The 15,474-nt window shown below is 40.5% G+C and overlaps 1 protein-coding gene across 1 annotated transcript in view; it reads left to right on the forward strand.

The window, feature by feature from the left end:
- LOC140241063 (uncharacterized) overlaps positions 1-15,474 on the forward strand; it is an 86,158-nt gene that overhangs the window by 59,145 nt on the left and 11,539 nt on the right. Inside the window, exons 4-5 of the mRNA XM_072320835.1 lie at positions 2,070-2,749; positions 7,509-7,785. Coding sequence (XP_072176936.1) covers positions 2,070-2,749; positions 7,509-7,785 — 957 coding nt within the window. The remainder of the gene's footprint in view (positions 1-2,069; positions 2,750-7,508; positions 7,786-15,474) is intronic.

The following is a 15,474-nucleotide window of genomic DNA, read 5'->3' on the forward strand; positions in this document are numbered from 1 at the left end:
GAAAACCTTCTTGGAGCATCAGTCAGCTGTGAAAGGGAAATGTGGGATTGATGACAGATGTTGCCTCTTTGCAGACAGACCTGTGCATGGAATTGAGATGGTATTTTCAGAGGGCGGAGATGTGAGGTCCAGGGATTGCAAACGCCCTGAGAAAAGTGTGACATCATTTGGCCAATGGTGTGGGAAACCAGGCGAGAGAGAAATAGAGAACTTGAGAAATGTGTGAATATCTTAGAATGCCTGTAAGAAATCTCGTGCTAACGAGGGAAGACTCAACCTTGTTGCTGGCCAGATAATGCAGTAAACCATTCCTATCCCCTCCCCTCCTCTCTTCCCCAAGTTGGTGGAAGCCATAAATTTCCAAGAATACATTATTATCTCTCAAGTGAGGATCTTCTCCAGGCTTGCAGAGAAGACTTTGTACCAGCTGTCACTTAAAGATATTTATCACAGAGTGCAAGCAAACATTAGAGTAAAAAGAGTTAAGTCATCCCTTTAGAACTGACAATAAATGGCTGAGTGGTGGCTTTCCATTTTCATCCCAGACTAGTGATTATAACTGACTGATTTTCACAAATTCAAAGAAGGATTTGAGTCTGAATAAAGTGACTCATAGACAGAGGGTCAGAGTTAAAGGCATTATTGTTTCCCGTCGTTTAAAAAACATACACAGCAGGGCTGCACACTAACCATTTTTCCCCTGCTGGTCTAACCTGTCATTGTTGGACCAGAAGATACCCAGTTTTCCATTTTTACTTGTCCAAACTTAAAATTTACTAGCCCTTCAAGTTCATGATATTTTTGTGTTGAAATTTGTCTATCAGTTGCAGCAAAAAATGTAATGGTCCTAATCTTTTTTGTATTAGCCTGACAATGTTATTTTTCTTTGACTGGTCATGTTGGACCAGTAAATTTGGCAATTCCTGAAAGCTACTGGCTTGACAGTGATTTTTACCGGTCTGGGACTGTTTGACCGGTGCCAGTTGATATTATACAAATAATGACTGCTTATGAGGGCACAGTTAAAATTATGGGCCCGAGGTGATGTGAAAACCGTAACTATGCCCGAAGCGAAGCTGAGGGCATGGTTATGGTTTTCACATCACCGAGGGCCAACATAATTTTAACTGTGCCCTGAATATCAAGCAGTCATTATTTGTTTTATATACCGACATATATTCAGACATATAAATACCGAGAATATAGATTCTAGTCTCTTTTACAGCACTTGTATTAAAGTTGTAATCAATGCTGATTGACAGTGCGGCGGTCGTACGTATCATTGGTGCGTGTGATCATCTATGTGTACAGACGGGGTTGCGAGTCGCGACTGTCTCCAAACCAGTCCGCTAGTCTCTTTTACAGCACGCTGATCGAATGCGCGGCGGTCGTATCATTGGTGTGTACATAATAGCGATCTGTGTGTACGGGGTCGCGACTGTCTCTAAAACCTATTTACTAACTGTGCCCGGGCCCCGGTCACAGTAACTCAAAAATAGGGCACAGCTATTTTCATGACTCCCCTTTTAACCAATCAGATGAGAGGATTCTAGAAGTGAGGTATATAATAAACATTGTGTATTGTTTCTATTAAGATGTGAAAGCCATAGTGACAACTGTGGAAATATAAAAATAAGTTTCATTGTGCAATAAGAAGCAGTGTTTGGAGTAGCTTGTGTGATGATAGTTTCAATCAAAGCTGCATACTTTTTTGTTGTAAATGTTGGCTTCAACTGAGTTAAGAACTCAGTAGGGGATGCATGGTAGACACGGTCTTGTGGTTGAAGTCGTGGTTCCTGTTTGCTTGGCTTAGTGCAGCGGATTGACTGGGGGATGTGATGGTCTACATCCGAGCGGTGTTCTCCGTCAAAGCAGCCCTCATTCATTGGACTTTGTTGGACAGCATTTTTACTCGTTATCTCTTTTTTTTATTGATGCAAAATGCACCTAAAATGAATCAACCTGCAAAGAGTCTTCAAAAAAGCAACAAATTTGTCTGTATAATTGTTCATGATATCTATGACCTCCCCTGTCACCAGTTTCTTTTACTAATCTTTTGCTACTTTCAGAGTTTCGGCATGGAAAACCTCCGGACGGACCACTGCCCCCACTGCCCATTCCAGCTCCTCTCGGGGACACGCCGTCACCCAGCTGCAATAAGCAGATAATGCGTGCACATCGGAAAACAGACCGAACAGTAGCGAGACCGCCGTCGCGGTCAAACTCTCACCCCCACATTGTGTCATACCCGCAGGTGGCGGACTCGCCCTCGCCGGAGCTGCACACGCCCCGGAGCCAGCGGACGCAAAGTGTGCCTGACCTCATCGCCGCCGACCCCTCTCTCGACGTCAGCCCCATGAGGCAGCCCGAGCCGCACCTGCGGCAGCCACACAGCACCTCTCCCCCACCGCCGCACGAGCCGCACATACCTGTGAGGGCGTCCTCGCTGGCTTCGCATCACGACGTACTCTCAGCGACACCCTCGCCGGTCAATACAGTACTCTTGAGCTCGCCCTCGCTAAGGGGCGTGGACTCTCTCTCGCAGCAAACCACGGACCTCTCGCAGGAGCTCTCTATCCAAGTGTCCCAAGAAGAGGAGGAGGCACTTGTGAACAGGACAGAGCCCTCTATTGACACAAACTATGCAGCTTGCGGGGATACTGTGGAAGTTGTGTTAGCGTCACCGCCTGTCCAGACAATGCCGGTGCCGTTTACTGCAGCCGAGAGCCTTTCTACTTCTATTTCAACGGTTTGTATTAAGCATGTGTGTGGAGTAGGGAATGTTTGTTACATAAGAAAGAGATGTGTAATTGTGTCATATTACCACTGCACAATATGTAGCTAGCATACAGAAATTTCAAACAAGATTAGTATCCATTTATGCCTTTTGAGTTAGATATGGAGTGAATATACTTCTGCGTATGTGTTGTATCCAGTCTGAAGATGTGGAGAATAAATGTAAAGGAAACACAGATTGTACAATAAAAAATATGAAATGTCAGTTGTGTTAATACTATGATTGAAGACCAGAGTTCGTCTAGCATGATGTACAGTTCAGCCAGCGATCAAGTTCCCCCTAGATCGCGATCACGGGCGATCAGTGATCGCATACGTGATATGTCGCAATCAATTGATTGTATGCGAATTGCATACAATCAATTGATTGCGTATGCGATCACTGATCGCCCGTGATCGCGATCTAGGGGGAACTTGATCGCTGGCTGAACTGTACTGGTACTCATCCAATGCAAGTTTTGCTTCAGTAGAGCTGGCAGTATGGGCCTGCTCTCCCGAAAATGGTTTGAATTTAGATAACGGTATTATGATCGGACATACATCATTTCTGATATAGCTGGAATGAAAACAGACAGCTCGCCTGTACAACACATGTGCCGAGCTAGCCTGAAGAGTGAATCGGTATGAATGCTGTTCATTTATGCACATGCATAAAGTGTACGAATCTAGACGACACTGCATAGGCTTCCAAAATCCTATATCTACCATTCTTTTACGTAATTTGTCAATAATATTTCTTGTGGCTATATATCAGATATATTTTTTTGTGCCATATCTGACAGTTTCATGGAATTTCGAAACCAATTACGAAAGAAAAGTAGATAATTTCATCTCAAGAATTTGCCAATCATGCACTGATCGCTAGTTGTTGTTTTTTTTTAACTCAAGCTGCCGCTAAATACCCAATGTCCAACCGTGAAAATAAAACCTGTGTGAGGTCGCGATATAGGTTCTGATCTTCTCCTCTCGTTTAGGCTATTGCTTTTATAGATAGTGAGTGGCTCAAGATTGTGATGAATGTTGTGTTTAAAGCCTTGGGCTTAGAGCCAAGGTGGAGATTCCAACAAGATTCCAGAAACCAGGGGGAAAAAATGGTTCTAAACAAAAGCAGTTTCCTTGAATTCAAGCAGTCAACCAGTAACCAACATGCATGTGTTTTATATGGGGTGTAAGTCTCCTTAATCGAGTGAAAGTCATCCCCAGACAGAGAAGAATAAAGATGTTATTTTGTTAAATTCTATATGCCATGCAATGTTGGCATAACATTGCATTACAACAAAGAAAGGGGGGGGGGGGAGGGAGAGAGAGAAGAGGTTGGCATACACATGAAAGTCTGCACAGAGCAAGTGCCCCAACATCTACATTAATTTCAAAACTTGGGGCTCCAGCAGTGTTGAATCTGTTAAATGTGATGTCTGTTGTGCTTCTCTTGGCCGAGATTCTTGGGTGGGAAATTGATATAGTGTGCAGGGCTGTTGACTTTGGTTGTGTGACCTGGCACAAGCAGCCATTCTAGAATTTCTGATGGGTATTTGATCAGCATTATTCATACATGAAGTACAATGTATGGTCCCAAGGTTGAAAACAAAAGAAGAGGAAGAAGAAGTAAAAGCGAAAAAGAAAGAAAAGATATCGGTAAACGAATTGTGTTAGGACTCCCTTGTACTCATAGCTGGAGTAAAAAAGTGAAGGAATTTTAAGAGGGTTATGGCTGACAGAAAAGCAGATGTGGGAGCCAACTTTGATATTCCCAAACACCTGGAAAGCACATTGTTGCATCAAGCAATTAGAAATGTAAGCATCCTGCTAGCAGTGAGATATTCATGAAACTTTTGAGGCATATTCTGGTTACTTCCATCAGAGGAATGGCAAATGACGATTAGGCAATGTCATTCCAAAAAGTTTTGTAAATTATGTTACTTATGATGCCATCTAAGGCAATGTTGTCTAGCATTTCCTTGATAAAAATAAAGATTATTATGTGTAATAGCATGCTATTGTGCATTTCAAATCTGGAACCCTCTTCTGGAGATATGTTTCTTTTACTAGGATATACTTGTTTAGAGCTTTTGGTTGCCATGGTAGCATGAACTTTCCCATTTTTTGTTGGTGGGCAAGTTCCATCTCATCCCCGGGAACCCGCCACCTTTAAGAACTGCCATTGTGGTGCCTAATCCGGAGCCATTTGCCAGCAGACCAGAAGTTAATCAAATGATTGACCCATGGGGCAGTTCACAAGTCATGCACTGTTTCCTTCGCTATTGCGATCAAATTACGCTGGCTGCATTCATTACATGCTAATGCGCCGTTCAGAGTCCGTGCATTGACACTCAATGTAGTTTGTCAAAACTGACACACCAGACATACTTGTGTTTATAGTGTAGATGCATTATTCCTCTGCTGAGCAGGCTCAATCATTTGACTTGTCCATAGTATTTAAGACAACAAATATGATGAGTGTAGTTCTTAATGAATGGACAATAGTGCATTGTTAAATTACACATGTTTATTCTTTCATATGATGTCATTAATGCAGCACAATGGTTAGAGACAATTGCAAATCTGCTTTCATGGCGTTGTGTCAGTCACAAAGTGATATTGAGTCATCTCTTGAAGAGTGTCATATTCCATGGCGCAAAGTAGGCAGCTTTTTTCTCTGTCAGCAAATAAGTGCCTCTTCTGAAGTAAGCACTTTATTTTGTCTTCATTCTGCACTCCATGTCAGACTTGAAACTCAAAATATGATATCTTTCGCCCCCACCATGGCTCTTACTACACACTCTGGATTTTGTTTCATTCAATAAACATCAAGGATTTTATATGAAGAACTCATTCCCCCTCTTCTCAGTCTCCCGCCACTCCTTTGGTCTCTTATATTGTGTGATCTCTCACACAAACGATATTAAACTTGTAATCGAGCAGACCCCATTTTGAAAGCAGCCATTAATTTTTGTGTGTGCCACTATATGATGTCTGGCCTCATCCTCCCCTTTTTTTTTCACACGTATGTTGTAGTATAGTGCACGGCTCCTTTTTTTTTTCTGTGGGCCGGATGTTGCGTGCACGCACTTCTAAGCCCAAGCATTAAAGACGCTAGGCCAGATAAACATCCTATCACGCTATTCACACAAGGTGCATCTCAAGAACAATGTTTGATGGTAATGACATTTGATAGACTAGGAGGTTATTGCTTGGTTATCCTTAAAAAGGGTTCCTGTATGCTGTCACATGGCTCCTAGGCTTTAGAGCAGAGTAAACAATGTCCACGTGGTCATGTCGATACAAGTTCTTGTATGTGTGTATTTATGCTAAATACCGGTAAGTGAGTTGATGCTTGTCTTACACTTGACTGGGCTACTGTTGTTCAGTACCCGAGACACATTGCCAATATTTTGAATACGTCAGTGACAGTAGAGCAAAATTTACATGACGTATTGTGTGCAATAGTTTTAAGAGAGTCAGAGACAATAATTTGTACATTGTAGCTTTTTGCCGTAGAGAATTATGCTGCAATAAAGCATAGCAAATGAATCTCTTGTGAAGGTTGTGAAACCATGTCACTCTTGGCTCAAATGTCCAAATTTGGAATGAACCAATGAATAGTTCTTTTGTTCAGCATAATTATGTTTTCATTGTATCCAGGAATGATTTTTACTGCTACATTTACACAATATATACAACTATATTTGTATGATCAGATGTGGATATGCCATGTATAAATCATATGTTTGATGAAATGAATAGATACTTTTAAGAAGTGATTAATTAGAACAACCCATCTCTGTCTGTAGATATTATCAGCAGTGAACATATTGTCATGTAAAGTAAAACTTCAGAGTAAAAGCATAACTACCGGTACATGTATGAGCTCCATGTATCATACACAGCTGCTCTGTTAATGCAGTTTTTAAATGTGATGCAGTGTTGCCTTGTCATATGGAATGATTATTTAAAGGTCACTACCGGTATAATGTAATGGTGATACACGGTATCTATATTTGGCAGGTTTACCCCCTGCAAAAGGCTGTGTGATGTGATTTGGTGAGTGAGAATAATTTTAAACTTGTTATATGGAAATTAAAATCTAGTATCCAGTCAACTATATTATGTATGAACCGGTATGTACATTTCATTATGAGCTGCGCAATTCTCCCTATCGCCTATAGCTCTCCGAATCTGAACGCGTGTGGCGCTCTAACCTTTTTACCGTTAATTCTTGGGATATAAACTTCTGGCTATGAACGCGCGATGTATAAGTGTACGCTTTTATCTACATTGAACGCTGAAGTACTAGTATTCACAGATCGTATCAAATTCTGTCTTATAATCTGTCGAATAATAGAGTTATTTTCTAACCTGTAACTTTACATTTGATGATGATATTCTTCTATGTAGCGGCCCAATGCTGGGCCGATGATGCAAAACGAAATTATGGAAAAATGACCTGGGTAAACCTCAAAACTTGAAGTGTACGTCTCAAGAGCAATCGATCAGATATCGGTATCGCGAGGTGATATCGCTTGATATCGGCCATATGCGATAGGGAGAATTGAGAAGACTACTTTGCAGCAAGCAGCTTGCTGTGCAATTTTGCATGGAGATTCAGATGAATTACTAAATTTCATTGGTGTACACATGTGAAAACAATCTGTAAATTAACATAATATTTGTCTTTTTTTTTTCTTTGTCCATTGCCTCCCCTCCCCCTATAGTCCCATATCATCCCACTAGCTGTTGGTGACAGCGTGCCGCGGGTTACGCTAGAGAAGCTCTCAGCAGACCAGACGGGTCTTGTCTGCATCAGCCACTCCAGTGCTGGCTACACCCCAATCCAGGCGTGCCCACCGGTATCCAGCACCCCAACGAATCCCACCCCGACTCCGCCCCCTGCCCCGTCATTATCCCCTGCCCAAGCTGCCACCCCAAAGTCGGCCAGCAAGAAGAAGAAGGCCAACACCGTCAAGTCGGACAAGAACGTCCCTTGCAAAGGTGAGAGTTATCATGGGCACTTACAGGTCCAGGGCCCTGTTTCATAAAGCTGTTCGTAAAGTTACGAACAACTTACGAGCGACTGGTAATCAGTTCTGAAGTGCTATACTTATCAGAATTTTAATAATTCAGCACAAGAACTGATCACCAGTCGCTTGTTACGGTCGTTCGTAACTTTACGATCAGCTTTATGAAACACCCCCCACAACTGGAAATTTTCTTTCGTTATCAAACTTTTGTTATAGCCAAACATCTAAAGTATATAAAAATATATAGGTGATAATTTTTGCACCTGAAATTTTACTCTGTGGTATTCAAAATTTTGTTATAACTATATTTGTCACAACAGGAGTGCACTGTATCTCGTCATGCCGGGCAAAGCTTGGTTTTGTTATTATATGATAGAAATCTATATTCTACTTGTAAACAAATATATCACTATTACATGTATAATCATCAAAAACATGTCTGCCGACTCCACAAAGAGACATCATTTTACAGTCTTTTGCCATGTTGACGCTCTTTAACTACATGTATGTATGTATGTATGATAAGAGGTAATCAGTGTAATGTAGAACAATTTACTTGCTCCTGCGTGCACCCAGTCACAACTATTGCATGGTCATGCACAAGAATATAGCTAGTCTGTAAGTTGTACATGTGTGTGAGCAGCTGATGCTTTACTATTATCAATACAGGTTGGGTTTTTAATGCAGGACCAGATGAACAAAATGACAACAGTACCAGATTTATATACCACAACAAATGTTTGCTTCACTCATTGAAACTAGGTTCAATTTCAAAATGTTTTTGCTACATCAAACTGAACCACTGGAATACTGAGAGATGCTCAAATTTTTTTATTCTCTTATAGCTTACTGTTGTCAACTTTTTCACACATTTGTTAGGATTTTCCTCATGAGTCGTAGATGGTGTTATCCCTGTGATAGTTATTATTGTTGTATAGCAAGGATTTTTCACTAGAGTGGTCTGCTGTTGCAAGAACTGGTGAAGGAGAAAAAAAGCACCAGAGCTTAAAAGTGCATTACAGTAAAGAAAAATCACTAGAGCATGCATTCACCACTGCTTGCCCACCAAGTTATGGTGTCTCTGTGTGTGATCATACATATGTGGCATATTTTTTTCCCTTTTTTTTTTTTTTTGCATTGTGTCTGTTTGTATGCATGAATTGGGGACTTACAATTATGGGGAAAACCAGGTTTATTCCATGTATAGCCTTCCCGCAAAGTGTGTCTGTGCTACAGTGGCTCAGCGAGAATGTTGCTTGAGTGACTACTCTTGTATAGTGGAAGTGGATGTGTAACTGTTCGCACTACTGATTCAACATTTTGCCTTGTAATATTAGGCCATGGTGCTCTTAGCGTTCAAATGGTACTACTCCTTTGTAAAGGCATGGTGTACAGATTTTTCATGTAGTAATGTAGAATAATTCAATATCTGTGGAGAAATATTGTAAAAGGGGATATTTTTTGTGTGAGTAATTTTTCACACTGGGGCTGGTAAGATGAATTTTGCATGTTTTAATTCTGCAAAATCAATACATAGAATAGTGTCAATGTCAAGCACAAAAATTTGCATGCCTTTATTTTTGCGCTAGTTTCTTGTTGCCTGAAATATGGAAAAATGTCCACTTTTACACCACTGCATATTTTGTTTCTTGTTAGTTTCCACGATGAATTGCAATGCTGTTGCCTTGAGGACAATCTGAAAAAATTTGCTAAACTGTGGCTGTCCTAGAATAGGACACGGAATCGTTTACAGTGCGGGGCCGGGCTCGGCCGCGGCGGAGTCCGGCCTCAATTGCGCGGCCGAGCCTCGCAATTTTGTCCGTTTACACTGCTGGGCTCGGCCGCGCTTTTGATTAAAACCTTTCAATATTTTGTCGTAGTGGCGCTCTGCTTGTAAACAAATGCAATTTGGTATTGTCTGGTTTTCAGACCCTTTGCCAAATGAATTCCGTGGCGACGAAGTCGCCGTTCGGGCAAAGGCCTTTGCCGAAGGAAAGAATCCTCTGCAGGACAAAACCACCTTAAACTATACTAGTTTTCAACGTTGAGGGGGTTAGTATCCTGAATAGCGAAAGATACAGGCAGAGGGTTTGGTAGCCAGACTAAAATTGGCCGCGCAGTTGGCTGCGCATTTGGCCCAGTTTGCGTTTACACCAAGAAAAGGCCGGGCTCGGCCGCGGCTCGGCCGCGGCCGAGACCACCTCCAGAGCGAGTCCAAATGCGAGGCCAATTTTGGCCTCGCATTTAGCCTTTTGCGCGTTTACACTGAAGCGGGGCTGGGCACGGCCGCGGCCGAGCCGCGGCCGAGCCTCGCACTGTAAACGGGGTCTAAGCTGCCTTCTTTTGGCGCAAAGTTGCCCAACATTGTGAATGTTTCCAGACAGAATTTTTACTCAGTCTACGGAGTACTCTACTGTACTTCCAGTCTTCATGGAAGTTGACTGCTGTAAAAGCTGTTATTTTTGTGTACAGATATTTTTCGCAAATGAGGTCACAGACATTTTCATGAGATTTCGTTTTTCAAGATTTGACACTGAAGCTGTTGCAAGTGTACAGAGATGACTAACTACTACAACCCATTGCACAATATTTTTGTGTGTAGTTAACTTTGCAGCCCAACAGTGATCCACGAAAATTACACCCTCGCGAAAATAACAGCTTTTACAGTACGTCTACAAATTAGTTGTCAAACTCTGCTTTACTAAAATGATGCTTTTCGGTAATTACAGACATCAAAACAACAAACTTTATAAAAGTAGACTATCCATACACTGAAGATAGATCTTTGTTTTAGAATAATGGACACAGAGGCATAGTCATCTCTTTGAAATAAACTGTATTTTGCAAAAGGCTCAGATTAGATTTATATTAGATCATGCCAGAAAGAAGGAATTTTTCATTGAAAGTTTGGGCTAATAAAAATGAAAACAAGAACTGATTGCATGTAGCAGCAGCTTAAGGCTCACATGCAAAAACACTTTGACCTGATTTTTTTGTTGTGGGGGTGTAAGTTATGATTTTGAATAATGCGCTAGTATTTATGTACTCTTTTGAGGGGAAAGTCAGACGGTAAATTGAAATGGAGTGTTTTTTGTGCACTTACACTGTGACCAAAGCTTTAAACTGTGAAGTAAGTTGTTTTTTGTGTTTTTGTCGCATCATCTGTAATGACAGTTTCATAGCGATTACTGCAGTGTGTGAATGATTCTCGTGTTGGTCTGCAATAAACACTTGTGTCCGTCGGGGACATGCATGAAAATTTCTCGGAAAACAAACCGGAAACCAACGGACATTCCTCACGTAGCTTTTATGCTCTTACAACATCTTGAAATAATAAGGAAATGATGCCGTAGAACAGCTCTTTTTGTGTCTGTATCAAGGTCATGCAGGAACAATGAGCAAGATAACTATGAGGGAATGCGTGATTCCATTCTGTCGGGCGGAATTGAAAGAGAGGGCAAAGCTACAATGTAGCATGTGGAAAGTGGGGAGAGACATTTTGAACTCTTTATGTGCCACATTCACACGCCCGACTCAGTCGATGGCATGCCAAGTCCGCATATTCTGCTCAAATGCACAAACCCGCCCAAAGCGATTGATAAATCACCAAATGCCACAGTGCAATGAAACCGTTTCCAGCGATTCCATTCCTGTCACATGTAGCTTGCATTTTATGTGGTGACTGACTATCAAGCATTGTTCCCTCCTTGATTTGAGAGTAAATTCTAATTTTCTGTCACTGTTTTGTTTATAAAAGTCATGCCTCTACAATAATGTAGCTCCTGGTCATTTGAAAGGAAAACATTCATAAAATGTGTCGTACAATTTGCATCAAAGCAAAACTTGGCATTTTCTCTTCAACTTTACTCACTGTAATGTCCAGATTAACAGCAATCTATAGAAGTTACATGGATTTGAAAAACAGAATATTTTCCCAAAGCATGACTACGTTGGTGTCTTAGAATAATGTAGCATAAAGATGGTTTACACCATGGCATATAAAGAGTTAAAGGGACAACTCAAGTCAGTGTTATGATGCCTGCAAGCAGAGTGTCGTTCACTCGCTCAACAAATCTATAGAAGTTACGTAGACATGAAAAACAGAATATTTTCCCAAAGCATGACTATGTTGCTGTCTCGGAATAATGTGGCATGCAGGGGGTTTGCACCACGGCATATAAAGAGTTAAAGGGACAACTCAAGTCGGTGTTCTCATGATGCCTGCGAGCGGAGTGTCGTTCACTCGCTCAACAGTTTGGATTCATCTGAGTTCAGTTCAGTTGGCTACCTTATTTGTATTTTTGTCAGCATCGGTGTCGCTCAGAACCGGGGAGGGTTGCTACACGTCGCTGAACGCTCACATGCTCGTGTCTTGAGGTGTTCGCAACATTCTTGACATATCTTTGTGTTTTGTAAGTACAATTTGAATGATGGGATGAAGGCTCCTAGGTTACAAAAGGAAATAACAACAAGATCTTGGCGGGGATGTTTGAAGTGAATAAAAAAAGAAAAAGGAAAGTAGTGTACAAAAGTTAGTACTGGTAAAGTATTCAGTTGACTTTGAGTGTCCATGAAAAGGATTAGAGAGAAGATAAGTGCCGGGGCTCACTAGTCATCTGGCTGAGGTGGAGTTTAATATTTAGATTATATTTATGAATTATGAATTATGAATTTCAGTGTTTGTTGATTCTGTAGAAAAAAAAAAAAAAAAATCCTATATACAACGAACCAGGTATTCTGGTAGCCAAAAACTGCCATGTTTCATTGGACAAAAAGCCATTGGAGCAGAGACTATTACATCCTGGGTTTATCAGGCCCTGCGCTACATACATTGTATGGCCATGAACCTGACACAAATACCAGTGCTCTATTATGAACAATGATTGCGTTTTACCCATAAACCACTGATGAGCAGTTACATGTACAATGTTATTGTTTGCGTCACATTGCAAATTATCTGCAGTGAAACAAAGGACAATGTATGCACAGTTTGCATTTATTTTTTTTTTTTTTCAGTGGAATCAATGAACTTTAATAGTGACCTCAATTTTGTATCCGTATCATGGTTGTTATTTCCCTGACAAAATATGATTTTAATGCTGTGTAATATTTTGATGGGAAAATGTTGCACTTTTTTTTTCCTGTTGTAAGGAAAATTTCAAAAAGAGTGCGGTTGAAATTTTTGTTGTATTTCTTCAAGAACTGTGGACTTTAAAGGATCTTTGTGTTTCATCAGTATGGAGTTATTTATCAAGGATTGATTTTTGTAAGACACTTGACCTCCTTTTTTTTTATAAAGGTTACCAGTTGACATAAAATTCATTTTTTAGAATAATGCTCATACTATTACTAAACATAGTTCTGCCCATCAAACCTGTATTCTTTGATTTAGTCTTGCATGGCAGAACTTAGTCTGCCAGTGAAAGTGCAATATAGAATGTGAAAAGCCATTTCCTCCTTGAGTACCAGTGCATGCATGGCAGTAGGGTACTGGAGGTCATTGACCCCCAGCGTGACATGGGACTGTCTCTCACAGTAATTGACTTACCATGCATGCGTTGTTGCACAGTGGCGGAGCGTCTCTGATGGATTGGAGAATGGCTCGGCCGGAGAGAGTGTCAGTCCCGTAAGGAGTAATTGTTCCCACTAATGAATAACTTCCTCTACTGGTGGCTGTGGTGTGTATACCGGTTGTCCAACACTGATCATATACTGTAGTGGCATTTGTGGGAGCTCAGACCTACTTGCAGCGCATGGTGCATCCTGTCATATGTCTGCATTGGGATTAGTTTTAAATCTATAGTGATGTAGAGGTGAGGATTAGATTTTAAATGATAACTGTAAGACCATTCTTAAAAGAGCAGCATATGTTTCATTGGCATTAGAAAGGCCTTTTAAAAAAAGACAAAAAAAAGATACTGTGTAATTTTCATATTTATGTGTATGATACTGTATATGCCAAATATTTCGCGAAGTTTTTATTTTCACGAATTTTGCGAGTCAGGAGCTATTTGCGAAATCAAAGACTCACGAAAATAATGACTCTGATCCTGATATGAATGTGATGCACACATGCATTTCTCCGTTCAGTATAGTACTCCATGATCACGAATTTAACCACTTGCGAAATCGTCGGTAAGTCTTGATTTGTGAAAATTTAGACTCGCTATAAATCTATGGCATATACAGTAGTCTTTTTGAGAACATTATCATCACCACATAGCCATTGTTGTTGTCACATGCCCAGTACGACAATGATGGTGTACCCACAAGCTGCTGTGTTAACTGACATGCTTTTCACTGGTGATTTCATAATTTTTCATCAATATTTGGCCAATGAGTTCTCAGCAAGCAGAGCCATCACACAAACACTGTGTGGATTCAGATCTCAAAAAGTGGCAGTTTAGAACAAAATGAGTTTTCTCATCATTTTCTGCTACGCGTTGTAGTTTTGTTTTAAAAGACCAGAGTTTGCATGCTTAACATGTTCCGTATGGGACCCTGATGGCCTGCGTATTAAGTCTACTGGCATTTCAGAATTCAGTATGGAACAGTTTAATGTTGGCTTCACAGCCAAAGCATTGAAGCAAATAAATTGTGTACCCGTTTGTGATTCTGATGTCATACCAGGGTTGAGTTGTTTTTGAATACACGTTATAATGCCCAACTACTGTATACGCCATATATCATAGCGAGTCTATTTTTTTTTTTTTTTTTTTTTTTTTTTGCGTATTGGGACTTCTCAACAATTTTGCTAGTGTTTTAATTCATGATCATTGAGTATGGAGTGTGTATGGAGAAACATACCGGTATATGTGCATGTCACATTCATGTTGGGATCAGAGTTAATATTTTCATGTGTTTTGAAATTCACGAAGAGCACCAAACTTTCAAAATTCACAAAAATGAAACCCCCACCAAGTATATATGATGTGTACAGTATTCTTTGGTACGGAACTGTAGTCTGATGTTTTGTCAATGGACACACCAAAAAAATCCACCAACACTACATGTGTCAGTTGCACTGTGGGCAAGAATGCTATAAATTTTATGTCTAAATTAGGTATATTAAGAGTGTGCTCTACTGTCAGTAACTTGCTGGCATGTGTAAACATCTTAAATTTTGTATGCTATCATTTGAAACCTCTTAGAGTGGATGCATCAAATATTTGCCTGCAGTTAGCATTTTGCAGTCATGTTAACAGATAGACATAAAAAATGTACATCTTGGTGAGGTTTAGATTTGCAGGAAACTGCCTGAAGACTGCAACTCAAGAAGGAAAATATCTCAGTCCCACACTTATGCATCTGCGTGGGCATTTTTGAGTGGACAGCCTGAGGCAGCATTATCTCATTAGATTTGACATCTATGATGTCTGTGGTGCACAGAATCCAGAATTTGCAAGAATGCACTTTGTTTAAAATATCATCACATTATGAAAAAGATGATGGGGCTTTTTGATAGATGCCTGCACTTTATAAAGTGCAAATTTTTATGAGCAGCAATAGTAAGTACAGTATTTTTAATCACTGAACATATGTCGTGTAAGTGATTGAATGTGAGGGTACCTTGTTCTCCAATGGTTGATGAATCTGTTCAGGAGTAGTATCCTAGTGCACTCCAACAAGCTTCTGTGAAATGTACCACATGTGAAACTAA

Source organism: Diadema setosum, chromosome 2 (assembly GCF_964275005.1).
Source record: "Diadema setosum chromosome 2, eeDiaSeto1, whole genome shotgun sequence".
NCBI lineage: Eukaryota > Metazoa > Echinodermata > Echinoidea > Diadematoida > Diadematidae > Diadema > Diadema setosum.